Source organism: Pan troglodytes, chromosome 9, assembly GCF_028858775.2.
Source record: "Pan troglodytes isolate AG18354 chromosome 9, NHGRI_mPanTro3-v2.0_pri, whole genome shotgun sequence".
NCBI lineage: Eukaryota > Metazoa > Chordata > Mammalia > Primates > Hominidae > Pan > Pan troglodytes.
The window spans coordinates 65,772,132-65,800,130 of NC_072407.2; the positions used below are offsets into that span (position 1 = coordinate 65,772,132).

Genomic DNA, 27,999 nt, shown 5'->3' on the forward strand with positions numbered 1-27,999 from the left:
ACACACTAGATACCAGATCCTTCCCATCCTGAGAGTCTGTGGGTCTATGCTCGTATATATTGGATGTATTTCTGGAAGGGTAATTGGATACATTGTAGATTCTTCCAGAAGTTCACAATTTTCTTAATCGGAGCCATTGAGAGAAGGCAAGGGAAGGAAGCATGTTCTTTTTGCTTGTGTCAGTAACTCTTCCTCTAGCTGGAGGTTTCATCACCTTCAGGCAGTTATTGGTTTGGGCTTTATGCTATCCACTACAGCTGAAATAACTGCTCCAGCAGCCTTCGCTCCTTCCATCAGGGCGTGCTCTACCTGCAAAGCACATCAGTTCACAGGACAATCAGTACCAATCCTAGGCTTGCACCCTCCCCTACCTCCACCCCACCATACCCATTCAGCAACCAGCCTGTCTGGAGTCTATTCCCAAGAGAAGAAGCAGTCCATGCTATCTTATATTTTCAAAACTCCTAGAGTAACAAGAGACCAAGAAAAGCCAGGATTGTTGGAGACAGACAACCCCTTCCTCCCTCTGTGCCATTTGGCCCAGGGTCTGCTTCCAGTGTGGGGCTCAGAGGCAAAGGATCTCACAGCACCACAGCCACTGAGGCCCTCATTCTACAAACAGGGGATCCAAGAGCCAGGGAGTGGAACTCACTTGGACAGAGCCATACAGTGAATTCGTGTCCAAACTTAGCTCTTGGGTTCTTGGGCCTCATGACTCCTAGGCCCAAGCTTCTTCAGAGCACTTCTTGTAATGCCCTCAGTCCTTGGGGTCTTCATGTGCAAATTCTCACGGGATGGGAGGTTTCTCACACCAGGACCCACCAAGCCCCTGAAACTAGAGCAAAGCCTCACAAGAATGGAGTGCAGGCTGGAGAGGATGCAGAGCAGAGAGGAGGAAGGTGCAGAAAGTAAAGGGCACAGCAGGGAGGCTGCCAATGGTCACTGAGGATGGGCTGGCAAAAGCAGAGACTAACATTGGAATGTGAGCCCAATCTGCTTAGACAACAGAAGAAACATAGAAAAAAAATAGAATAATTATGTTCTTCTTTTAATCTTTAATTTTTTTCATCTCTTTAAAGGGGGATAATAGGTCAGGTGTGGTGGCTCACACCTGTAATCCCAGCACTTTGGGAGGCTGAGGCATGTGGATCACGAGGTCAAGAGATTGAGACCATCCTGACCAACATGGTGAAACCCCATCTCTACTAAAAATACAAAAACTAGCTGGGCATGGTGGCGTGCACCTGTGATCCCAGCTACTCGGGAGGCTGAGGCAAGAGAACCGCTTGAACCTGGGAGGCAGAGGTTGCAGTGAGCCGAGATCACGCCATCGCACTCCAGTCTGGGTGACAGAGCAAGACTCTGTCTCAAAAAAAGGGGGGAGTAGTGATAATAAATACTTTCTCTGCTCATCTCATGGAGTTTTAGTAAGGATCACCTATTAACATGAATAGCCCAAGTTTTCACATACATTTAGGATTCAAAGTTATTTCACGTGCACTGAACTACATGAATTTATTACTTCTCTATATGGGAGGAAGTGACAGAGCCAAATGCAGTATAGGCCAGGCAGGTAATGTGAGTGAGGCAGGTGGGTGACATACCTACCCCTTATCCCCTGCAAAGCCACAGCATGTCCCTACAGAGTGACAGCAAGTAGGAATGCCAGCCCAGTGGCCTGATCAATTGTATGTTAAAAAGAAAGCTGAGGGCCAGGCTCAGTGGCTCATGCCTGTAATCTAGCACTTTGGGAGGCCGAGGCGGGTGGATCACCTGAAGTCAGGCATTCGAGACCAGCCTGGCCAACATGGCAAAACCCCGTTTCTACTCAAAATACAAAAATTAGCCAGACGTGGTGGCGCACACCTAGTAATCCCAGCTACTTGGGAGACTGAGGCAGGAGAATCGCTTGAACCCAGGAGGCAGAGGTTGCAGTGAGCCGAGATTGCGCTACTGCACTCCAACTTGGGCGACAGAGCAAAACTCTGTCTCAAAAAAAAGAGAGAGAGAGAGAGAGAGAGAAGCTGAGAACCTACATCTTTTTATATAAAATTTCTATATTTTTAAATATTGGCAAGTAATTCAAACAAAAAGTGTGTGTGTGTGTGTGTGTGTGTGTCCAAGATGTGGCCCACAAGGTACTAGGTTGCAATTTTATCAATAGAGTATCTGCTTCTGCTTATCCCTGCTTTGTTAAGGAAGAAATGGTCTTTGGCCAGTCACGGTGGCTTACACCTGTAATCCCAGCACTTTGGGAGGTCGAAGTGGAGGATCACTTGAGCCCAGGAGTTCAAGACCAGCCTGGGCAACATAGCAAAACCACCTCTCTACAAAAACATTAAAATTAACTGGGTGTGGTGATGCACACCTGAAGTCCCAGCTATTCAGGAGGCTAAGGCAGGAGGACGGCCTGAGCCCAGGAGGTTGTGGCTGCAATGAGCCATGATTATGTGATTACACTCCAGCCTAGGTGACAGAGTGAGATCCTGTCTCCAAAGAAAGAGGGGAAAAAAAGAAAAGAAAGAAAAGCTTTCAGAAATATACTGATTTGACCAAGGATACCCCTCTAGTTAATAGTTGAGCTGGGGCTCCAACCGCTGGTCTTACTATTAGCCCAGTGCCTTTTCTACTCCTCCCTGGGTTAATAAAGGTGAAAATACCTCCTGAACCATAAAGTCCTGCAGAAATAGAAGGCCCTACTAGTATAACGAATAATATAATGAAAGCCCTGATTACCATTCTGATCACTAATGAAATGACAAACCCCAAGAAAGCTCTGGAAGAAGCCATCATCAGAGCAAATGGGGTCACACCTGCTGGCTCCGGGGTATGCCGTATCTGAGGCCATTGACAAAGTGCTCACAGTTCCCTTCAATCAGGCTGTACTGCACGATCTTGTTGACCATCTTTTTTGTACGCTGGATGATCTTGTCCACCGGCAGGGGCAGGTACGTCCCATCTAGCTTGTTATTGACCTTCCAGGAGCAGCCATGCAGCACATCCTCCAGACGACTGTATTTCACCACGGCCTGATTGCTAAAGATGGAAGTAATGCTGCCCACCTCAAACTCCTCACCTGGAGACCAAAGACAAACAAAGGTTGGGAAATACAAGGAGTAGCAAAGCAGAGCACAGTCTAAGACTCTGAGTAAGCTGCTTCCCCTGGAGTCTCATTGGCACCATCAGTAGAAGGGTGGCAGAAGAGGGGAAGTTGGAATCAAAGAACCGCAGAGAATCAACTTTCCTGAGAAGCCCTTTGCCCTGCGCCTCACTCCCTGCTCTCAACCCGCACAGGAGTCTCTTTCTCATTAAACTCTTGGAGCACCTTCCCATGTGGTCCCAGACTGTGTTGCACTGACCTACCCAAGTCCTAGGATTTGAGTCTCATTTCCTGAGAAGACTTCAGTAATCTTCACAAACATGTAAAGAGCACTCTCTATGTAAGTGTCAGCTCATGGGTAAAAGGCCATCACATACATGATTATGGTGGTTCCATGTCACGCCTCCCTCTGGGGCTGCCACAGGGGCACAGGGGAAGCCAGCCAAGCAGGGCTCTGAATGGCACCTGCTCCTGCCAGCTTCCACCTACAGCCACTTGACTGACCTCTACTCAAATACGGGGATTCTCATTAAGGGTATGTTTGAAAACAGGGTTCCACAGCTTTGAAAAAAGAAATGTTTGAAAGGTGCTACATTATCATATTCAGCCCTGAGATGAGACAGAGACTCCAAGCGGGTCAGGAACCTGCCCAAAGCTGGGTGGGTAGTCATTTAAAGTAGCACTGCTACAACCATGTTGATATGCAAATGTGTATACCCTTCCCTTTATAAGTTGTCCAAGGGCAAGAAATGCTCCATGATCTTTTCTTACAAATGTGAAGAAAATCTGCTGATTTTATAAAAGCTGGCAACAGATAATTCAGCATTCAGGAGCAGAAATGGCAGAATTCATTTTCAGAGAGCAAGATAGGGGTGGGCGAAGACATAACTGATAAGTATCTCTGTGGTTGTACAAGAGGGAAACTCCCGGATTTAGTCTGGAAAGAAGAGATGAATTTCTACATTCTTTGAGTAGGTTCTGAGACAAGAAGTGGGAAGGGTATGAGTGGATGGGGCAGAGAAGAGAGGCAATGAGAAAGGGGCTCTGCTCCATGGGAACATCCCTGCATGGTGAGAGACTGGGCCAGAGGAAGAGGACAGGACACAGGGATGACAGCTGAGAAGAAGTTAGGACAAAAGGCCTTTGGTATAGTGCCCTTCTGTAATTCAACTTTGAACTGGCAATACCTGCACAGGAGACAGCATTCAAAATGCATTCAATGGTATTCAACAGGGTCTGCCTACCCCTTCCTCTCCCAAACCCCAACCCTTATCAGGCCTCATCTCCTGAGATAACCATTGTGACCAGCAGTTCTAGATACCAAATTTTAAGTTGTTTCCCATTTTGCTGTACTCTTCCTCTACTATCATCACCTCCTCCCCCATCAAATCTCCACTAAGATTTAATTAACACAAATTGAATCTCAGCCATATGTTAAGCAGCTGTGAGAAATGAAAGGAGGGCTGTATCTACATTTAGGGTGAAACAGCATGGAGCATGTTGGAACAGCAGCGAGACAAGGTGAGGACGAAGGTGCCAAACATGATCAAGAAGCCAGATGCAGTGTCTTGAGGACTACAGAAAACAAATGACAATCAGAACATGTGAGCATCTGCACCCTCCTTGGGGAATCCTCAGAAAGATGAGGATAGATGCTCAACTTTTGTCAATACAAAATGGAGCTCAAGTTCTAAAATGTGTGTATTTAAACAAAGGGCCCTCTAGGAGGTCAGGGAACTTGGGCCACGCTCTTTACACTTGTATCACTCTTAGGCCTGGACACTCATTGGTTTTTGGTGAACAGAGACCAAGCTCTGTCACACAGTAAACAAAGGTCCAGTCATGCTTCAAGGGGTCCCATTGCTAAAGAATGGCAGTAACTGAGGAACACAGTAATTAACTGTGCTTCTATTTACTTTGCTAACTTCAATATCAGTATTTCAATAGACTATTCACTCTTACTCGGGGGAGCCAGATGGACCACGCAATCATCTTCTACATAGATGGCCCAGTGCTCATAGCCAATTCGAAAAATCTCAATCAGGTCTCCAGGTCTGGGTCTTGGTTTTCCCTATAATGGAAAAATAAAAGATAAATGGCACATGCTCAAGGAACTCCAGAGACCTTGTTTTAGGATCAGGGACAGCTCAGCCCAAAGATCACCTCAGTGTGGTTCATCACTTCACAGAAACCCAAGCTAAAGAAATTTCTCTTCCCACCAAGGACCAAAGAAGTCCCCTCCTCTCCTACCACCACTCACATTACTAAAGCCATCAAGGATACCCGTGCCAGTTATAAATGTATTGCCTCTCAGCTGTGAATGTATCCTCCAATATATACTCTGTGATAGATGACTAAACTTGTTTTAAGCATTTCTTCCTTAAAGCAAGTAAGATGTTAAGCCTTCTCAGTAAAGGGTGCTGGCTTTCTCTTGTACTGCAAGAGAAAGGGGTTCTCCTGCACTTTCTGGCTGGGTTGGGCAGGATGATGGTCAGTAGTGTGGGTGTGTGGACATCTAGTAGAGTTCTACCTCAGACCCAGGATCCTCAAGGCCTCCTGCCCCTGCTGGCACCCTGATTCCCTCTGCAGGGCCCCCATGTGACCCACCTGAAGCCCAGAGGGTGCCCCCATTCTCTGCACACCCACACCACCAGTTGCTAATAGCCACTTCAGTCCTGCTTGCCCAGCAAATGCAAACTTCTCTATTATCGTGTGTGTGTGTGTGTGTGTGTGTGTGTGTGAGAGAGAGAGAGAGAGAGAGAGAGAGAGAGACAGGTAGAGAGACAATGAGAATATACATGAATAGGTAGGCATAGAGTTGTAAATATGATAAGCATCCGTCTTTTTAAAAAATATTTGACCAGAGCTCCAGGTTGCACCTTCACTGCTGTGTTATCATCTCCTAGAGACCCAGCTTCTGTGGCCCTGTGACCTGCAGGTCTTTGGAAATCCATAGCTAAGATGTTAGGACTCCCCTGGAAGCCTAGAAATGGTATTGCTGTCTCTAAGCCAGACCTGATCAACTACCTGGAGCAAAGAAAAGAGCCCTGGAATATGGAGAGACACAAGATGGTAGCGAAACACCCAGTTACATGTTCTCATTTCACCCAAGACCTTTGGCCAAAACAGGGTATAAAAGATTCATTCCCAAAAGTGATACTAAAAAGATATGGAAAATGTGAACATGAGAATTTACAATTAAGGAAAGGCTGTAAAAGTGTGGGTGAGTGCAAAGTGCACAAAGGAGGTCATAATGGACTTAATTAATGTCATTAATGTCGTTAATTTGTCAACTACTCAGAGCAAAATATTTTAATGTAATACATATGTGAAAGTCTCTAGCAAATTTTCGAATTCAAATAGACATAAGACATGACATACTGGAGAGAAACCTTTCAAATGTAAAGAATATGGCAAATTGGCCAGGTGCAGTGGCTCACACCTTTAATACTAGCACTTTGGGAGGCCAAGGTGGGCAGATCACCTGAGGCCAGGAGTTCAAGACCAGCCTGACCAGCATGGTGAAACCCCATCTCCACTAAAAATACAAAAAAATTAGCCAGGCTTGGTGGCACGCACCTACAGTTCCAGCTATTCAGGAGGCCGAGGCAGGAGAATAGCTTGAACCCAGGAGGTGGAAGTTGCAGTGAGCTAAGATCATGCCATTGCACTTCAGCCTGGGTGACAGAGCAAGACTCCCATCTCAAAAAAAAAAAAAAAAAAAGAATGTGGCAAATTATTTCACATGCTCTCACACCTAACTCAATGTCAGAGAAGTCATACTAGACAGAATTCTTACAGATGTGAATAATGTGGCAAAGCCTTTAACTGGTCTTCAAACCTTAATGAATATAAGAGAATTCATAGTAGAGAGAAACCCTATAAATGTAAAGGATGTGACAAAGCCTTTTAAGTGCATCTCAAGCCTTAGTAAACACAAGATAATTCGTGCTGGAGAAAAACCCTACAAATGCAAAGAATGTGGTAAAGCTTTTAACCAGTCTTCAAATCTTATTATACATAAGAGATTCATACTGGAGAGAAACCCTATGATTGAATATGGCAAAGCATTTTAAAGGTCCTTAAACATAAGATAATTCATACCGGAGATAAACTCTACAAATCTGAAAAATGTGGAAAAGCTTTTAACCACACCTCATACTTTTCTAAACATAAAATAAATTATACTGGTGAGAAATCCTAGAAATGTGAAGAACGTGGCAAAGCCTTTAAATGGATGTCACACCTTACTGTATGTAAGATAATTCATACTAAAGAAAACCCCTACAAATATAAATAATGTGGCAAAACTTTTAATTAATGTTCATGCCTTATTGCACACGAAAGCATTTATACTTTAGAAAAATTGTACAAATATAAGGAATTTGGAAAAGCCATTGCTATCTGCTCACATCTTACTCAAAATCAGAGAATTCATACTTAATGAAACCATTATAAATGTAATTACTGGAAAAAAAACTTTCAGAAAATATAAGCCTTTAAAGTGAATAAGAGTATTTATTCTGAAGAAAAACATTACATATATAAAGAGGATTGTAGTACCTTTACTTGTATTACAAACCTTATTGTACACATTTTATACTAGAGGAAAACACCAAAGCAGTTGCTCAAACCTTGTTGAACATCAGAGAATTTATGTTGCAAAGAAACCTTACAGATGAAATGAATGTAGAAACACATTTGTTTAAACACTCCAGCATGGAGAACACCAGAGAGTTCATACTAAAAGATACTTTTGCAGATGCAGTAAATGTGAAAAAAATATTTAATCAAACATTAAGTCTATATAAACATCAGAGGATTCACAGTAGAAAGAACTGAAGTACTGACACTTCATCCATTACACTAAATCAGAGTGTTGAGTACAGAAAATAATTCAAAGCTAAAACTGTCAGATTTTTTTTGTATATAACTTTAAAAGAAACAGAAGACTTTTTTTGAAGAGTTATAATTACAAAGTATTTGTTTTCCCTTGAAAAAATTATAGTTTGTTGAAAGCAAATGTAATTTAATTCTCGAATTACTTCATGCTGTTCCTTCATTCCTATTGTTTATGTGAAAGCATGTGATCCATTATTGTTGCATCAGATCTATGATAGATTCTTTTTCATTAGTTGGGCATTATTTATGACCATTTCCATGGAAGAGTAAAGACATTGAAATGTAAGGTGCGCAATGAAAATCTAAGTGGAGAGGCTCTTTGTGGTTGACTTATAACATTGTTTGAGTGAAGCAAGAGGTAGGTGTTCAGAGTAATATTCTTCTACATGATAGTGAGACAAAAACATTTTGAATTTTAGTAGTAAATCATTTTACCAATTGTACTTTTATGTAATAAAATGCAGTACATTTTGAAATTCTGATTTAAGATTACAGGTGAACTTAATTTTTTAAACAAAATTGTTTTTAAAAAACATTAATAGGCTGGATAAAGAAAATGTGGAATACTATGCAGCCATAAAAAGGATGAGATCATGTCCTTTGCAGGGACATGGTTGGAGCTGGAAGCCGTTATCCTAAGCAAACTAACACAGGAACTGAAAACCAAACACCGCATGTTCTCACTTATAAATGGGAGCTGAATGATGAGAACACGTGGACACACAGGAAGGGGAACAACACACATTTGGGGCCTGTCAGGGTGGGGGTTGGAGGAGGGAGAGCATCAGGAACAATAGTGAATGGATGCTGGACTTAATACTAAGGTGATGGGTTGATCTGTGCACAAACCACCATAGCACAATTTTACCTATGTAACAAACCTGCACATCCTGCACACATACCCCAGAACTTAAAAGTTGAAGAAAAAAAAAGGAAAGAAAAAAACAGCCCAAACAGCCATCAATAAGGACCAGTTGAGTAAATAATCCTATATCCACACACACAGAGACATTAGAGAGAACAAGTTGAATTTACATGAGCAGCGTAATGCTGCTGAGATTCATGCTTGCTGCAGCCTGTGTCAGTTACTCCATTATATGGAGGCACCACATTTTGCTTAACCAACATTGTTCTTTTTCAGTATCACTTTGGCTATCACAGGTCCTTTGTCTTTCCATGTAAATTTTAGGATCACTTCATCAATGGTTATCAAAAAAAATATTTTGACAGGGATTGTGTTTAATCTGTAGATCAATTTGGTGAAGACTGCCACCTTAAGATTGCAGATATTTCGCAATCCACAAACATGGAATTTTTTGTGTGTACTTAAATCTTCAATCTCCCTTACTAATGTTTTGTAGCCTAACATTTTTGTTAAAGTTATTCCTAAGTATTTTTATGCTATGATGAATAGAATTATTTTTTTAATTTCATTTTCAGGTAGTTCACTTGTAATATATAGAAATTCCATTGATTTTTGTACATTAGCCTTATATTCTGCAACTTTGCTGAACATATTTAATTCTAATGGTTTTGTGGCCCAGGCGCGGTGGCTCATGCCTGTAATCCCAGCACTTTGGGAGGCCAAGATGGGTGGATCACTTGAGGCAAGGAATTCAAGACCAGCCTGGGCAATATGGTGAAACCCCATCTCTATTAAAAATACAAAAAAAAAAAAAAAATGAGCCAGGAGTGGTGGCGCACGCCTGTAGCCCCAGTTACTTGGGAGGCTGAGGCACGAGAATCGCTTGAATCCGGGAGGCAGAGGTGGAAGTGAGCTGAGATCGTGCCACTGCACCACCGCACTCCAGCATAGGTGACAGAGCAAGACTCTGTCTCAAAAAAAAAAAAGTTCTAATAGTTTTGTAAGTACAGCCATGTCTCATTTTACTGTGCTTTGCTTTATTGTGCTTCACAGATATTTCATTTTTTACAGATTAAAGGTTTGTGACAACCGTGCGTCAGATAAGTCAATTGGCGCCTTTTTTCAAACAGCGTGTGCTCGCTTTGTTAGCATTTTTTAGCAATAAAGTATTTTTAATTAAAGCATGTACTTTTTTACATGTAATGCTATTGCAAATTTAATAGGCTACAGAATAATGTAAACATAACTTTTATATGCACTGGGAAACCAAAAAATGTGTGTGACTCACTTTCTTGCAATATTCGTTTTATTCTGACGGTCTAGAACCAAACCCACAATATGTCTGAAGTATACCTGTATGTGATTGATTCCTTAGGATTTTCTACATACATTGAATTTTTCATAGGTGCCCTTTTTCAAGTTGAGGAAACTCCCTTTAATTGAGTTCAAGAGAATTTTTTTTTATCATGAATGGCAGATTTTGTCAAATGCTTTTTCCAGAGGTATTGAGATGATCATATGATTTTTGTCCTTTACTCTATTAACATGATTTTTTTGTTGTTGTTTTGTTTTTTGTTTTGTTTTTTTTTTTTTTTTTTTGGTTTTTTGAGAGGAAGTCTCACTCTGTTGCCCAGGCTGGAGTGCAGTGGCGCGATCTTGGCTCACTGCAACCTCCACCTCCTGGGTTCAAGTGATTCTCGTGCCTCAGCCTCCCGAGTAGCTGGATTACAGGCGTGCGTCACCACTCCCAGGTAATTTGTTTGGTTTGTTTCACCTTGTTAACCAGGCTGATCTCAAACTCCTGACCTCAAGTGATCCGCCTGCCTCCACCTCCCAAAGGGCTAGGATTACAGGCATGCCCCACAGCGCCCAGCCCTGGTATATTACATTAATTGACTTGGGGGTGTTATACCAAACTTGCATTTCTGGGATAAATCTTAGTCATTGTGTATAATCATTTTTATATACATGCTGGATTCCATTTGCTAGCATTTTTCTGAGGGTTTTTACATGTATATTCATAGAGATATTAGTCTTGTAGCTTTCTTTTTTTGAGATATCTTGGCTTTGGTATCAAGGTAATACTGGCCTCACAGAATGAGTTGGGAAGCATTTCTTCCTCTATTTTCAGAAAGAGTTTATGAAAGATTGGTAATTTTTCTTATTTAAACGCATGGTAGAATTCTTGAGCAAAGCCATCTGGGCATGAGATTTTCTTTGTGAAAAGATTTTTATTTACTAATTCAATTTAGATTTTCTAGTTTTTCTTGAGCCAGTTTTATAATTTGTGTCTTTCTAGGAACTTACCCAATTCATCTCAGTTGTCTAATTTGTTTGCTTAAAGTTTTTCATAGTGTTCCCTTTTATGTCTATAAGATTGATAGTGAGCCCCCTCTTACATTCCCAGTTTTGGCAATTTGAGTGCTCTCTCTTTTTTTCTTGGTTAGTGTAGCTAAAAGTTTGTCTATTTTACCTTTCCAAAATACTATCTTTTGGCTTCATTCATTTTCTTTATTGATTTCTGTTTTCTGTTTCATTGATTTCTACTCCAGTTGTTATCATTTTCTTACTTCTGCTTGTTTTGGTTTTAGTTTGCTTTGTTTCCCTAGTTTCCTAAGGTAGGAGCTTAGATTATTGATTTGAGATATTTTTTCCTTTCTAATACAGGCATTTGCAGCTGTAAATTTTCCTCTAAGCACTTCAGCTGCATCTCATAAAATTGATATGTTCTGTGTTCATTTTCACTCAACTCAAAATATTTTCTAACTTCCTTGTTCCTTTTTTGACCATGGGTTATTTAGATGTATGTTGCTTAATTTCCAAATACTTGTGAATTTCCCAAAATATCACTTGGCTATTAATTTCTAATTTAATTTCATGTGATCAGATAAAATATTTTGCAGGATTTCAATCCCTTCAAATTTACTGAGACTTGCTTTATGGCCTAGAAGAGGGTCTACGCTGGAAAACACTCATGTGTGCTAGAGAAGAATATGTATTCTGTTGTTGAGTAAAATGTTTTATAAATGTCAGTTAGATCATGTCAGTTAGTTGCTTACATCTTCTATCTGCTCACTGATTTTCTGTCTAGTTGTTCTATCCACTATTGAGAGTGGGGTATTGAAGTCTCCCAACTATTATTTCTGAATTCCCAATTTATCCCTTTATTTCTATCAGTTTTTGCTTCATACTTTTTGGGATTATTTTGTTGGATATGTATATGTTTATAATTGTTATATCTTCCTGATGAATTCACCTTTTGTCATTATAGAATGACCCTTTTTTTCTAATAATACCTCTTCTCTTAAAGTCTATTTTGTCTGATATTAGTACAACCACTCCTGCTATGGCTACTGTTTATATCAACCTATTTGTGACTTTAGATCTAAAGTGTGTCTCTTGTGGATGGCATATAACTGGATCTTGTACTATCAAGTCATATGATCTCTGCCTTTTTTTGGTGTGTTTAATTCATTCACATTTAATGTTACTATTAATAAAGTTGGATTTATGACTATAATTTTACTGTCAATCTTCTGTACATCACGTCTTTTTTGTTCCTCTGTTCCTCTTTTGCCTTCTTTTTTGTATCAAATACGTATTTTCTAATGATCATTTTAATTCCTCTGTTAACTTTTTAATAACATTTTTAATTGTTTTCTTTGTGGTTGCTCTAGGGATTACAATGTGCATCTTGACTTATTGCTGTCTACTTCAGATTAATACTAACTTAATTCCTGTAAAATATGGAAACTTAAAATTAGCTCCATTCCTTCTTCCCTCCTTTATGTTATTATTGTCAGATATATTACATCCAAATATGTTATAAACCGAAGACAGTGTTACAAATATTGCTTTATACAAATTTTTGTCTTTTAAATTAGTTAAGAGGAAAAGGAAAAAGTATACTTATCGTCATTTATATTAACTACATTTTACCATTTCTGGTACTCTCCATTTCTTCCTGTTGATTGAGATACTTACTGTCTGGTGTCATTGATCTAATACAGCTTCATTTCAGTCCCTCTCCTTTGTGCTATTACTATTATATTTATTATATATTTGCATGTTATACGACCAAGAATAGGATTTATAACTAGTTTTATTCAATTACCTTTCAAATTGGTCAGCATAAATGATAAAATATATATTTATATTCTTCTGTATAATTACCTTTACTGGTGCTTTGTATTTCATGTGGCTTAGAATGCTATCTGGTGTGACTTTCTTTCCACCCGAAGAATTTTCTTTGCTATTTACTTTAAGGCAAGTGTGCTAGCCACAGATTCTCTCATTCTCCATTCATCTGGGACTATCTTTATTTCACCTTCGTTTTTGCAAGATATATTACTGGATACAAAATTATTGGTTAACAGGTTTTTTTCTTTCAGCACTTTTAATATGTCATCCCACTGCCTTCTGGTCTCCATTGTTTCTGATGAAAAGTTGACTATTGTTTTTTATTGTGCATCTCTTGTATACAATAAGTCTTTTTTTCTCTTGCTGTTTTCAAGATTCTCTCTTTGTGTTTGGCTTTCATCTGTTTGAATGATATGTCTGGGTATTCACAGAGCTTCTTGGGTGTATAGATTAATGTTTTACATCAAATTTGGAAAGTATTCAGTTATCTTTTATATAGGTATTTTTTTCTGCCTTTTTATCGTCTCGCTTTCTGGGACCCCAATTATACATTTGTTGGTTTGCTCAATGGTGTCTCCTTGGCCTCTGAGGCTCTGTTCATTTTTCTTTTTCTTTTTCCTCCTACTCTTCATACTAGGTAGTTGCTGTTGATCCATCTTTGAGTTTGCTGATTCTTTTTTCTTTTTGGTAACTCAAATTTGCTGTTAAATCACTCTAGTGAATGTTTTATTTTGGCCATTGTGTTTTTCAACCCCAGTATTTTCATTTGGTGCTTCTTTATCATTTCTACCTCCTTATTAATATTCTGTATTTGATCGGTCATTGTCATTCCACTTTCCTTTAATTCTTTAAACTTGATTTTATTTACTTCCTTAAACATACTCATAATAGCAGTTTAGAAGTATTTGCTACATGCAACATGTAGGCCCACTAGGAAAGAGTCTCTAATGTTTTTGCGTGTATGGGTCACTCTTTCCTGTTTCTTTGCAGGTCTCATAATTTGTTGTTGAAAAACTGGACATTCTAGGTAACATACCGTAACAACTGTGGGTTCTGATCTCCTTCCCCACCCAACCAGGGCTGACGGTTGTTGCTGTTTGCTTGTTTGTTTGTTGTTTGTTTAGTGACCCACCTGGACTGATTCTGTGATGTCTGTTTGTCTCACAGCATGTAACCACTGAGATATCTGCTTAGAGTTTTTTTCTTGTTTTTATTTTTATTTATTTTTTTGAGACAGAGTCTCGCCGTGTCACCCAGGCTGGAGTGCAATGGTGTGATCTCGGCCCACTGCAACCTCCGCCTTCCAGGTTCAAACGATTCTCCTGCCTCAGCCTCCTGAGTAGCTGAGATTACAGGTGCCTGCCACCATGCACAGCTAATTTTTGTATTTTAGTAGAGACAGGGTTTCACCATGTTGGCCAGGCTGGTCTCGAACTCCTGACCTCGTGATCCGCCCACGTCAGCCTCCCAAAGTGCTGGGATTACAGGTGTGAGCCACAGTGCCTGGCTTCTTGTTTTTAAGCCTGGCTTCCTAGATTGGCATAGCTTAATGGCCAGAAGTTGAGCCACACCTTGTGCTGGGAAGGCTTTACCTTTTGTCAGTGGATCTCTGTGTGGCTTGGAGAATTCATTCAAAGTTCCAGATTTTTATGAGTCTCCAGTCTGTCCTGAATGTGAATGTGTATGCAGCCTTGTGCATACCTTCTAGACCACCAGATACATGTGGCAGCTTTTCAAGACCCTCTTTAGTTGTATCATTACCTGGATTTCCATGTTAAATTTTTGGCAGGCCTGTTGGCCTATTGCTTGTCCTAACCAGTACTGCAACCTCAAGCTAGCTGCAATTTTGGTCTTCCATGATTGTCACTGAGATAACTATTGTTTTCAACATCCCTGGGCATGGAAGTAAAGTCAGTCACCCTCTGCTGCCACTGCCATTCCCTCCCACAAGCCCCACCCACCTGGATAGAACTTCCTTACCACAACCATAGAGCTGGAGGTGAAGGGGCAATGCTAAAACACTACAGACTTCCACTGTTCTTTCTGGGAACCAGTAGACTTCCTTTTTTTTTTTTTTTTTTTTTTGTCTTTTTTTAGACGGAGTCTTGCTCTGTTACCTCTGTTACCCAGGCTGGAGTGCAGTGGTGCGATCTCAGCTCACTGCAACCTCCGCCTCCCTGGTTTCAAGGGATTGTCCTGCCTCAGCCACCGGAGTAGCTGGGACTACAGGCTCGCGCCACCACGCCCTGCTAATTTTTTGTATTTTTAGTAGAGACAGGGTTTTACCGTGTTAGCCAGGATGGTCTCAATCTCCTGACCTGCCCGCCTTGGCCTCCCAAAGTGCTGGGATTACAGGCGTGAGCCCACGCCCGACCACGGCTGGACTTTCTTAAATTAACCCTTCTCAATTTGTTGTATGGCTTTGGTCAAATTTCCAGTCTTTAAATGACTGTCTTTGGCAATTTTGTCTAGCTTTATAATTGTTTTGGGAAAAGAGGATTTGCTGAGATCTGCACTCAGCCATTCCACAAGTCCTGCCCACTTGCAGGAATGAGTTTTTGTGGGCCCAAAGCAAACAGTATACACTACAATATTTCATGGAAGGAACTGAGGCCAAGAGAGAGGAAGTGCTTTGTCTAACGTCCCACAGCAAGTCCATGGTCGAGCTAGGACCAGAACTACTCCCTTGCCCCTGCCAACAAACCAACTCTTTCTTCTGCCTTAAAGGGAAAATGTAATGGCAGCCACATATCCACTAGAGGGCTCCCCATACCAGGCTTCTCACCCAGAAAGCAGAATGATATTGCAGGAGACTTCAAACTGGACTTCATTTTCTTTTGCCATAAGCCCAGGGAAAGCAATAGGGATATCCCCCACCATAAATCCCAGAAGCTGGTAGTATACAGAAGAGGTTGAGGGCTATGAGTTGGGAAGACAGCATGTGAGTGATGTAGATGGATACAGAGGAGCAGAAAGCAGCCAAGAGAGTAAGTGAAGAAAGGGAAAGTGGAGGAGAGCTCTTTCTCGTCCTTTGAAGAAGACTAAAAAGGAACAATAGCAAATAGTATTTTCTTTGTGATTCGGATAGTAATAAGACTATATTGCTTTAAGCAGATGCCTCGGTCTTCATAAATGGCAAAGGATCAGAGAAACTGTTTTAAAATGTTCTAAGAAAGTCTGAAGTTTAAATATTTTGAAGCTCATTTTAAAAAATCAAGTCAGGTTCAACATTTGCATGTGCAGATGCAGGTAAACAGTTAAATTGCCTTTAATTTATAATTTAGGTATATACAGATTTTTTATTCATAGGTTGTCTAATTATTTTTTCCTTTCAGACATAGGTAAATGAGAGAGGAAGAGAAGTTATTTAGCCTAATTTCTTTATATGAACATATGTGCTAAGCTGAGGCCATTTCTGCTATTATACACACATGACACAGGAGAGCCCATAGGCCCATCCTCACTGTTACAGTAATCTAAGGACCATTACTATCTAAGTCCTGACACTGGTCAGGAAGAAAAACAGAAATGCCCATGGACAAAAGATGAACAAGAAGTGAAGAACAGGTGCCAGAGCTCAAATCAATCCAACTCAGGCTATTATTTCTGGCATTGATCAGGGTGAAAGAAATGGCAGTAACAGTAAGATTATGGGACAGGTTTTTCTGAGTCAGTCCAGAGGGAAAGCCACTTGACACGTTATGTTACTCTTGAACCAACCCCTGATTCCATCTCACTCTACCTGAGCACAGACCCCAATACCTTAGAGTCCTAACCAATGCCTTTCACCCACCATCCACCATATCTAGTGGAGGGCAGGGCTCTCAGAGTCGGCCAAGCCAGCTGGACGGTCACGTCTGTTCTTCGTAGGAATATGCAGTCCGTTCTTCACCATCCCTCCACCTTGGACACACTTCCCCACCAACCAAATAGCCAGTTACTTCCCACCCAACATGGCTAGGTCATTCCCTATGACAACAAACAAGCAATCAATCAAATCCTTGTTGTTGTTTCCTGGAAAACTGACAGCAAGAAGATAGCCCAATTCATTGTGAGGCCAGTCTAAGCCAGAAGAAAGCTCACAAAACCCAAGTTCTGTTCATCAGGGATGTCGAACAAGCTTTGTGGTACAGAAAATAGAAGGTTCAGGGATTGGAGAAGGAAAGAGGAGGGAATTTTGGAATTTTAGGTATTTTATTTTCATTTTAATACTCTCTCATCTGCAATATTGCCACTGGATGAGGTAGTAAGGTATAAAACTAAATGGGATTCACAGAGACTTAACAGTTATCCACTCTCTTGTTAAATTTCCTCCCACTGTAAATCGATTATATTGAGTATTGATTCTCAGCCTTGGTTACAAATTGAAATCGCCTGTGGAGCTTTAAAAAGTTCAGATTGGTCTGGAGTATAGCCTGGGTGCCAGAGTTTTAAAAGCTCCTTAGGTGAGTTTAAGGTGCAGCCAAGGTTGTGGTTATACTGGGGTCTTTTCTACAGTCCCATCCTTCCCTTTTTCTTTTCTTTAACATCTCTCCAGCATTTCATGAAGTTCTGCTAACTTCATGAGCCACAGAGTAGCTGTCTGTATGCTCCAGAGCCACCTCCAATCCCAGCTGATGCTGCCACCTTCAATTCTAGGTGAAGATTTTGCTGCCCTGTTTGTCTTTGTGTGATTGGATTAATTCGAAAGCCTTGTCTTCAAGCTCTTTCTTTTATTAATACTTGTTCAGTTCTATTTCCCATGCATTTTGTATATCTCTAAGTGTGTCTTTCATTTCCATAAGTTGTGCTTTTAATTTATAATTTCTATTTTTCTGGAGCATTTTTCATCCATATGCTGTATTGTCTTAAAAAATTGCTTTAACTTGGTTTTCACCTTTCTCTGGTATCTCCTTGAATAGCTTAATAATCAACCTTCTGGGCTGGGTGTGGTGGCTCACGCCTATAAACCCAGCACTGTAGGAGGCCGAGGCAGGTGGATCACCTGAGCTCAGGCGTTCAAGACCAGCCTGGCCAATATGGCAAAACCCCTCCTCTACTAAAACTACAAAAATTAGTAAGACATGGTGGCACATGCCTGTAATCCCAGCAACTGGGGAGGCTGAGGCAGGAGAATCACTTGAACCTGGGAGATGGAGGTTGCAGTGAGCCGAGATCATGCCATTGCACTCCAGCCTGGGTGACAGAGCAAGACTCCATCTCAAAAATAATAATAATAATAATAATCAACCTTCTGAATTCTGTTTGTCCCTTTAGAATAAATGGTCATTTCAAAGCTCCCCGTACATCTGCACAGGCTGGCAATCCAGCTCTGGCCCTTCTCCCGGAAACAGGTGCCCACTTAGAGAAACTCCTCTTTTCTAAGGCCTCCTATCTGACAAAGAAAAAAATAATCATAGCAAAGACTTGGAACCAACCCACATGTCCAACAATGATAGACTGGATTAAGAAAATGTGGCACATATACACCATGGAATACTATGCAGCCATAAAAAATGATGAGTTCATGTCCTTTGTAGGGACACGGATGAAGCTGGAAACCATCATTCTCAGCAAACTATCGCAAGGACCAAAAACCAAACACCGCATGTTCTCACTCATAGGTGGGAACTGAACAATGAGAACACATGGACACAGGAAGAGGAACATCACACACCAGGGACTGTTGTGGGGTAGGGGGAGGGGGGAGGGATAGAATTAGGAGACATACCTAATGCTAAATGATGAGTTAATAGGTGCAGCGCACCAACATGGCACATGTATACATATGTAACAAACCTGCACGTTGTGCACATGTACCCTAAAACTTAAAGTATAATAATAAAAAAAAAAGAAAAAAATAATCAAAAGTATGAACAAAGCCTCCTAGAAATTTGGGATTATCTCAAATGACCAAAACTAAAAATAATTAGTGTTCCTGAGGAAGAAGAGGAATCTAAAAGTTTGGAAAACACATTTGAGGGAATAATTGAGAAAAATTTCCCTGGCCTTACCACAGATCTAGACATCCAAATACAGGAAACTCAACAACTGGGAAATTCATCACAAAAAGATCATCATCCAAGCACATAGTCATCACGTTATCTAAAATCAAGACAAAGTAAAGAATCTTATGAGCTGTGAGGCAAAAGCGTCAGGTAACCTAGAAAGGAAACCCTAACAGATTAACAGCAGATTTCTCAGCAGAAACCCTACGAAACAGAAGGGATTGGGGTCCTATCTTTAGCCATCTCAAACAAAATAATGGTCAGCCAAGAATTTTGTATCCAGCAAAATTAAGCTTCATAAGTGGAGGAGAAATAAAGTCTTTTTCAGACAAAGAAATGCTGACAGAATTCACCACAACTAAGCCAGCACTACAAGAAATGATAAAAGGAGTTCTAAATCTTGAAAGAAAACTTCAAAATACACCAAAATAGAACCTCCTTAAATCGCACACAGCCTATAAAATAATAACACAATTTTTTAAAAAAAGATATTCAGGCAACAACTAGCACAATGATTAAAACAGCACCTCACATCTCAATACTAAAATTGACTGTAAATGGCCTAAATGCTCCACTTAAAGGATACAGAATGGCAGAATGGATTAAAATCCACCAACCAAGTATCTGCTGTCTCTAAGAGACTCACCTAATGCATAAGGACACATAAACTTAAAAGGGGAGGAAAAAGATATTCCAAGCAAATGGAAACCAAAAGTGAGCTAGAGTAGCTATTCTTATATAAGACAAAATAGACCTTAAAACAACAACAGTTTAAAAAGACCAAGAGGGGCATTATGTAATAATAAAAAGATCAGTCCAACAGGAAAATATCATAACCCTAAATATATATGCACCTAACACAAGAGCTCCTAAGTTTATAAACCAATTATTACTACACCTAAGAAACGAGAGAGATGGCAACACAGTAATAGTGGGGACTTCAGTACTCCACTGACAGCACTAGACAGGTCATCAAGACAGAATGTCAACAAAGAAACAATGGACTTAAACTATACCCTAGAACAAATAAACTTAACAGATATTTACAGAACATTCCACCCAACAACTGCAAAATATACATTCTTTTCATCAGCACATGGAACATTCTCCAAGATAGATCATTTGATAGGCCACAAAACAAGTTTCAATCAATTTAAGAAAATCGAAAATATATCAAGTACCCTCTCAGACCACAGTGGAATAAAATTAGAAATTAACTCTGAAAGGAACCCTCAAAACTATACAAATACAAGGAAATTAAGTCATCTACTCCTCAATGATATTTGGTCAACAATGAAATCAAGACAGAAATTTAAAAATTCTTTGAACTGAACAATAATAGTGACACAACTTTATCAAAAGCTCAGTGACACAGCAAAAGTCGTGCTAAGAGGAAAGTTCATAGCATTAAATGCCTACACCAAAAAAAAAAAAAAAAAAAAAACTAAGTTTACACCTCAAGGAACTAGAGAAACAAGAATAAACCAAACCTAAATCAGCAGAGGAAAAGAAATAATCAAGATCAGAGCAGAAGTAAAAGAAATTGAAGCCAAAAAAAAAAAAAAAAAAAAAAAAAAAACACACACACACACAAAATAAATGAAACAAAAAGCTGGTTCTTTGAAAAGATAAACAAAATTGATAGACCATTAATGAGATTAACCAAGAAAAGACAAGAGATCCAAATAAATTCAATTAGAAAAGACATGGGAGATATTAAAACTGATACCACAGAAATACAAAAGATCATTCACACACACGAACTAGAAAATCTAGAGGATATGGATAAATTCCTGTAAATATGCAACCCTCCTAGATTAAATCAGGAAGAAATAGAAACTCTGAACAGACGATAACAAGTAGCAAGATTGAAACAGTAATTTTTAAAAATGCCAACAACAGAAAAAAAAAAGTCCAGGACCAGACAGATTCACAGCTGAATTCTATCAGGCATTCAAAGCAATGATAGCAATCTTACTGAAACTATTCCAAAAGACAGAGAAAGGGGGAATGCTCCCTAAATCCCTATATGAAGCCAGCCTCACCTTAATACCAAAACCAGGAAAGGACATAAAAAAAAAAAAGAAAACTACAGACCAATATCCCTGATGAACACGGATGCAAAAATCCTCAACAAAATACTAGTTAACTGAATCAAACAGCATATCAAAAAGATAATCCACCATGATCAAGTGGGTTTTATAGCAGGGATGCAGGGATGGTTTAATATATGCAAGTCAATAAATGTGATATATCACATAAACAGAATTAAAAACAAAAATCACATGATCATCTCAATAGATACAGAAATAGCATTTGACAAGATCCAGCATCCCTTTATGATTAAAAACCTCAACAAAATCAGCATAAAAGGGACAAACCTCAAGGCAATAAAAGCCATCTACGACAAACCCACAGCCAACATTATACTGATTGGGGAAAAGTTGAAAGCATTCCCCCAGATAACTGGAACAAGACAAGGATGCCCACTTTCACCACATTTATTCGATATAGTGCTAGAAGTCCTAGCCAGAGCAATCAGACAAGAGAAAGAAATAAAGGGCATCCAAATCAGTAAAAAGGAAGTCAAACTGTTGCTGTTTGCTGATATGATCATAGACCTGGAAAACCCTAAAGCCTAATCCAAAAAGTCCTAGAACTGGTAAATCAATTTAGCAAAGTTTCAGGATACAAAATTATTGTACACAAATCAGTACCCCTGCTGTACACCAACAATGACCAAGCTGACAATCAACTCAAGAACTCAACCCCTTCTAAAACAGCTGTAAAAAAAAAAAAACAATACTTAGGAATATACCTAACCAAAGACATGAAAGATCTCTACAAGGAAAACAAAACACTGCTGAAAGAAATCACAGATGACACAAACAAATGGAAACACATCTCATGCTCATGGATGGGTAGAATCAATATTGTGAAAATGACCATACTGCCAAAAGCAATCTACAAATTTAGTGTAATTCCCATCAAAATACCTATTCACAGAACTAGAATAAAACAATCCTAAAATTAGTATGGAACCAAAAAAAAGCCCACATAGCCAAAGCAAGACTAAGCAAAAAGAACAAATCTTGAGGCATCACATTACCTGACTTTGAACTATACTGCAAGGCTATAGTTACCAAAACAGCATGGTACTGGTATAAAAACAGGCATGTAGATCAGTGTAACAGAATAGGGAACCCAGAAATAAAGCAAAATACAGCCAACTGTCTTCAACAAAGCAAACAAAAACATAAAGTAGAAAAGGACATCCTATTCAACAAAAAATGCTGGGATAATTGGCAAGCCACATGTACAAGAATAAAGCTGGATCCTCAACTCTCACCTTCTACAAAAATCAACTCAAGATGGATCAAAGATTTAAATCTAAGATATGAAACCATAAAAATTCTAGAAGATAACATCAGAAAAACCCTTCTAGACACTGGCTTAGGAAAAGAGTTCATGATCAAGAACCCAAAAGCAAATGCAACGTAAACAAAGATAAATAGATGGGACCTAATTAAACCAAAAAGCTTCTGCACAGCAAAAGAAACAATAAGCAGAGTAAACGGACAACCCACAGAGTGGGAGAGAATTTGCACAAACTATGCATTCAACAAAGGACTAATATCCAAAATCTGCAAGGAAATCAAGCAAATAAATCAGCAAGGAAAAAAACAATCCCATCAAAAAGTGGGCAAAGGACATGAACAGGCAATTCTCAAAAGAAGATATACAAATGGCCAACAAACATATTAAAAAACTGCTCAACATCACTAATTATCAGAGAAATGCAAATCAAAACCATGATGCAATAATACCACCTTACTCCTCCAAAATGGCCATAACTTAAAAATCAAAAAAATAATATGTGTTGGCATAGATGTGGTGAAAAGGGAACACTTTTACACTGCTGCTGGGGATGTAAACTGATACAATCACTATGGAAAACACTATGGAGACTCCTTAAAGAACTAGAAGTAGCACAACAATTTGATCCAGCAATCCCACTACTGGGTATCTAACCAGAGGAAAAGAAGTCATTGTATGAAAAAGGCACTTGCACATGCATGTTTATAGCAGCACAATTCACAACTGCAAAAATATGGAACCAGCCTAAATGACCATCAACCAATGAGTGGACAAAGAAAATGTGGTATATATATATATGCACACACACACACATACACACACACCACGGAATACTACTCAGCCGTAAAAAGGAATGAAAAAATGACATTCACAGCAACCTGGATAGAGCTGGAGACCATTATTCTAAGTGAAGTAACTCAGGAATGGAAATTAAAAAAATCATATGCTCTCACTTATAAGTGGGGGCTAGCTATGAGGGCACAAAGGCATAAGAATGATGTAATCAACTTTAGGGACTCAGAAGGGAAGGGTGGGAGTGGGGTGAGGGATAAAAGACTACACATTGAGTATAGTGTACACTGCTCAGGTGATGGATGCACTAAAATCTCAGAAATGACCACGAAGGAACTTTTGCATGCAACCAAACACCACCTGTTTCCCCAAAACTATTGAAATAAAAGTACAGATAAAGATGTATCCAATATGTAAATGTAAAAAACAAAACTATAAAATATCTAGAAGAAAATAGGAGAAAATCTTTGTGACACTGGATTAGGCAAAGGTCTCTTAGATACACCACCAAAGGCACTATTCATAGAGATTTATATGAAATCATATTGTATGTCCACTTCTTTGGCGGCAGTCTCCTTCATATAACTATTTTGAGTGACATCCATGTTGTTGCTTTTTATCAATAGTTCATTCCTTTTTATTACTGAGCAGTATTTCATTACATTTCCTTTTTATAAAAGGAAAAGCTGACACATTGGACTTCATCAAAATTTAAGAACCTGTTCTGAAGAGACAAGCCACAGACGGAGAGAAAATATTATAAAGTATGTATCTGATGACGTACTTGTATACAGAACTTCTGAAGAACTCTCAAAACATACAAACCAATAGGAAAAAATGGGCAAAAGATTTGAACACTTCACCAAAGTTTATATATATGGATGGCAAATATACGCATGAAAAGATGTTCAACATTATTAGTCATTAGGAAAATGCAAATGAAAACCACAATGAGATACCTACACATCTATTAAAATAGCTAAAATTTAGAAGATTTTGACCATGCCAAATGCTGATGAACTGGAACTCTTATAAACTGCTGGTAGGAATGTAAAATGATACAACCACTGTGGAAAACAGTAAGTTAAGGTTAGAGCTCTTTTAGAATTTGTCTGGCAGGCTTGGAAAGCCCCCCCAAAAAAAAAAAATGTTAAGGAAAACAGTAAGTTAAATATACATCTACCACATGACCTAGCCATTTCATTCCTACATATTCACCCAAGAGGAAAAAATATACAGTCTGCACAAAGACTCGTACATAAATGTTCAAGCAGATTTGTGATAGTCAAAAACTAGTAACAACTCAAATGCTCAATCAACAGGTGAACAGATAAACAAGAGTGGTATATCCATGCAATGAAATACTGCTCAGTAATAAAAAGGAATGAACTGTTGATAAAAAGCAACAACATGGATGTCACTCAAAATAGTTATATGGGCTGGCTGCAGTGACTCATGCCTGTAATCCCAGCACTTTGGGAAGCCGAGGCGGGAAGATCATGAGGTCAGGAGATCGAGACCATCCTGGCTAACACAGTGAAACCCCGTCTCTACCAAAAATACAAAAAATTAGCCGGGCATGGTGGCGGGTGCCTCTAGTCCCAGCTACTCGGGAGGCTGAGGCAGGAGAATGGCGTGAGCCCAAGAGGCAGAGCTTGCAGTGAGCCGAGATCACGCCACTGCACTCCAGCCTGGGCGACAGAGCGAGACTCCATCTCGGAAAAAAAAAAAAAAAATAGTTATATGAAGGAGACAGACAAAGAAGTGCACATACAATATGATTTCATATAAATCTCTAAAAATGTAAACAAATCTATGGTGACAAAAAGCATATCAGTTGTTGCCTGGGGATGGGAGTGGTATGGGAAGAGAGAGGGATTACAAAAGGCACAAAGAAACTTTTGTAAATGATAGAGATTATTCATTATCTTGATTGTGGTGAAGATTTCACAGGATATATATATAGATGTCAAAATGTATCAAACTATACACTTCACTGGCATATATATATGCCAAATTTATCAAATTGTATATTTTAGATATGTGGAGTTTACTATATGTCAATTACACCTCAATAAAACTGCTTTAAAACAAAGCATAACCAACATCCCAAATCAGGATATTTATTAGACCATCTAAACCAAGTTTGTCCAACCCGCAGCCCACAGGCCACATACAGCCCAGGACAGCTTTGAATGTGGCCCAACACAAATTTGTAAACTTTATTAAAACATTATGAGACTTTTTTGTGGGTTTTTTTTTTTTTAAGCTCAACAGCTATCGTCAGTGTTAGTGTCTTTTATGTGTGGCCCAAGACGTTTCTTCTTCTTCCAGTGTGGCCCAGGGAAGCCTAAAGATTGAACACCCCTAGAAACAAAGTAAAATACAATATGTAGAGAAGTTGCCAGGAGGTTAAAGATAGTCACTTTGAGAATTCTTGTTATACCTACCTCAGCTGCTTGCTTTATTAACTTGCCTTCATTCTCAGGCTTTGGAATTGAACTCCAGTCTGCTTTCTGGCTGGGTGTGGTCTCCATGCTAACTACAGGCTTCTCCCTAAATGATTTTGCAATCACAAAGTTAACAAATATCACTATTTCATAATTATTGGAAAATCTGTATTACAGATTTGTGATTTTTAAGATGCCTTTTGGTTTGGAGACTATAGGGAACATTTCCTCCCGTTTGTTTCTGTGAACCCATTAGCTTTCATACAAAAGAATTGCTGTTTGCTGGTTTTCTGACAATTGTTCAAATGCTAATGATAGCAAGAAGCAGTTTTGGGGGTTTTTATTTTTTAATTTGCTAATAATCTTTTTTTAATGTTTATCAAAGTGATACTTGCACATGGTTTCCAGTACATATGAATTTATAATGAAATGCAAGGAGCCTTCCTCCTTTCCCTTCTCATCCCAGCCCTACTGCCCAGAGGCAAACCCCTTGAACTCTTTCTTCTAATAATTAGCCCCAGATTTCTAAGAAAGCTTGATAAGCCACAACACTGCAACTGCAAGTAATATGAATGAAATCAGTATATTTCTCCCTTGAAACAAAATGTTACAGGAGAGGACAGAAATGAAAGGCAAGAATATGCTTTCAAGCATATTAAATTAAGGTAGTATAGTAGAGTAAAATACTTCGAAGCCAAAAGATCTAGGTTTGAATCCTAGCTTTCATGATTGCTGTCCCACCTTGAGCTAGTAAATTAATGTCTGACCCTCAGCTTGATTATCTTTAAAAATAGAGATGAAAATGTGTCTCACAGTGGTCAAGAAGGTGAAAAGACACAGCACATGTAAACATCTGGTATACCACCAACTCAGAAATGACTTTTTCTTTACCTTTTCCCATGCTTTAAACTCTTCTCCAGAAAAAAATAGTGTGTGGGGCAGAGGGGACACCCCTCATTTTCAGTAGAGCTCCTCTCCAAAATTTCAGCCCCTCGGAATTTTTTAAAGCAGCAATCATCATGTTGTTAATGAAAGTGAATTCAGGAAATCTGCCAAAGGCCGACTCATTGTTCATTGATTAGTGAGACCAAGGACAATACTGTAAGCCTCCTGCTAAAGCCATTCATTTCTCTGGGGTCTAGAGAATGGCCTTGTGGCTAGAAACAGCTGCAATGCATTCCTGTGGCCAGCAGGTCCCAAGCCCAGTACCATCTGTTATCACCCAGGATCACACCAGCCTTCCCCTTGCTGGGTACCGGCTGGCTGGTTCACGCAAAAACCACCTCTGGGTTTGTTTTACAGAACTGCATTCCAAGTCAATTCTCCAAAAGATTTCTTCCACCCAAAGACCCCAACCTTACAATCTTCTTACCCTTGCTGGAGGCTTCTGCCCTGTTCTAATGTGCCCGGCGGAGGCTGCTTGGCTGGGAGCTGGACCAACGCTGCGAATCCCACGGATTCTTCTAATTCAAGGGGGGAAATGCTATTTAGACCTGTGCAAGGAGAGTTCGAGCAAGCACCTTGACCGCTACGGAGAGTGGGCTCAGAGCTCTAGTCTAGCATCGTGCCTGGCCCCTGGTTAGGCCTCAGAAAATCTTGGGATGAATGGAGAGGGTTGTGGAACTAGGTGCTGGAGCGGGTTCAGTTCCTCTGCCAAAGAGAGACTTTGGGATTCCTGGGAACGGAATCGGGGAGAGGATGAAGAAGGGCGCCTAACCTCTATCCTAAGCCCGATGGGAGGAACCTCTGCCGAGCCAGAGCCGGTCTTAACACCACCCTCCGGAGCTGCCACCACTGCCTCACTTCCATATGAGATATAGCGGGAAGGAGGGAGTGGCTGCCTGGCTCGCTTTGATTAGCTTTATAACAAGCGGTCGTTCTGAAATGCTCGCTCATGATGGCTAACAGACAACACAATCGCCAAATGTCTTAAGAAAAGGAGCTTTGAGGGTAACCGCCCGCTGGGACCTGAAGGACAATTGCGGATTGTCCTTCAGCCGCATTCTTGGGGCTGACCTGAGTGGGGCACAGTTGAACGTCTGAGCGCAGGCGGCTGGTCCTTGGGCCCGGTACCGGCGGTTCGCGAGGCGGGTTTGGGGAGGGGTGGGGGAATCCTAGGGAGGCGGAGCGCGTACTCCCCCTCGGCGCCCGGGCTCAGGCCCATCCCGCCTCTGCGGCCTCGCCGGCCCCCAGGCCTTGCAGGGGACTACGCGCCTGGCGAGTTCCCAGTCGGCGCGGCCCCTGGTCGGCGGAGCCGCGGAAGCTTGGGCACTGGGGGCGGCTCGGGGAGGAACCGCGGAGGGGAAAGCGCCGCGGGCTGCAAACGGCAGAGGCGCGCGGGGTGGCGACAGTGGCGCGGGCGCAGCGAGCGCGTCCGAGAACAGA

At 40.3% G+C, this 27,999-nt stretch overlaps 1 protein-coding gene and 1 pseudogene across 7 annotated transcripts; one reads left to right on the forward strand and one right to left on the reverse strand.

Moving 5' to 3' along the window:
- Nucleotides 1-50: 50 nt before the first annotated feature.
- On the reverse strand, nt 51-27,996 carry PLAAT5 (phospholipase A and acyltransferase 5). 7 transcript variants are annotated; one of them, XM_001160867.6, is made up of 6 exons: nt 27,631-27,996; nt 26,987-27,077; nt 25,615-25,720; nt 5,063-5,171; nt 2,814-3,076; nt 51-309 (listed from the first exon to the last, which is right to left on the reverse strand). In XM_001160867.6, the coding sequence occupies exons 1-6, from the start codon at nt 27,776-27,778 to the stop codon at nt 217-219; spliced, it is 810 nt and encodes a 269-aa protein (XP_001160867.1). In that variant the 5' UTR covers nt 27,779-27,996; the 3' UTR covers nt 51-216. The 7 variants fall into 7 exon arrangements, with proteins under 7 accessions (XP_001160867.1, XP_508512.1, XP_054518350.1 ...); XM_508512.7 differs by having other exon boundaries at nt 26,987-27,107; nt 27,631-27,963; XM_054662375.2 differs by having other exon boundaries at nt 26,987-27,074; nt 27,631-27,960.
- Nucleotides 24,250-24,298, forward strand: LOC112204870 (U7 small nuclear RNA; annotated as a pseudogene).
- Nucleotides 27,997-27,999: the final 3 nt, after the last annotated feature.

What these genes read in the sequence shown, in the direction of transcription:
- PLAAT5 (XM_009423311.4), bottom strand. Translation starts at nt 27,778, where the DNA reads ATGGGCCTGAGCCCGGGCGCCGAGGGGGAGTACGCGCTCCGCCTCCCT. An exon ending in TTCAACTGTGCCCCACTCAG is followed by an intron (nt 27,108 to 27,630) that starts GTCAGCCCCAAG and finishes CTCCTTGCACAG; the next exon opens with GTCTAAATAGCATTTCCCCC. An exon ending in GCATACCCCGGAGCCAGCAG is followed by an intron (nt 310 to 2,813) that starts GTGTGACCCCAT and finishes TGTGCTTTGCAG; the next exon opens with GTAGAGCACGCCCTGATGGA.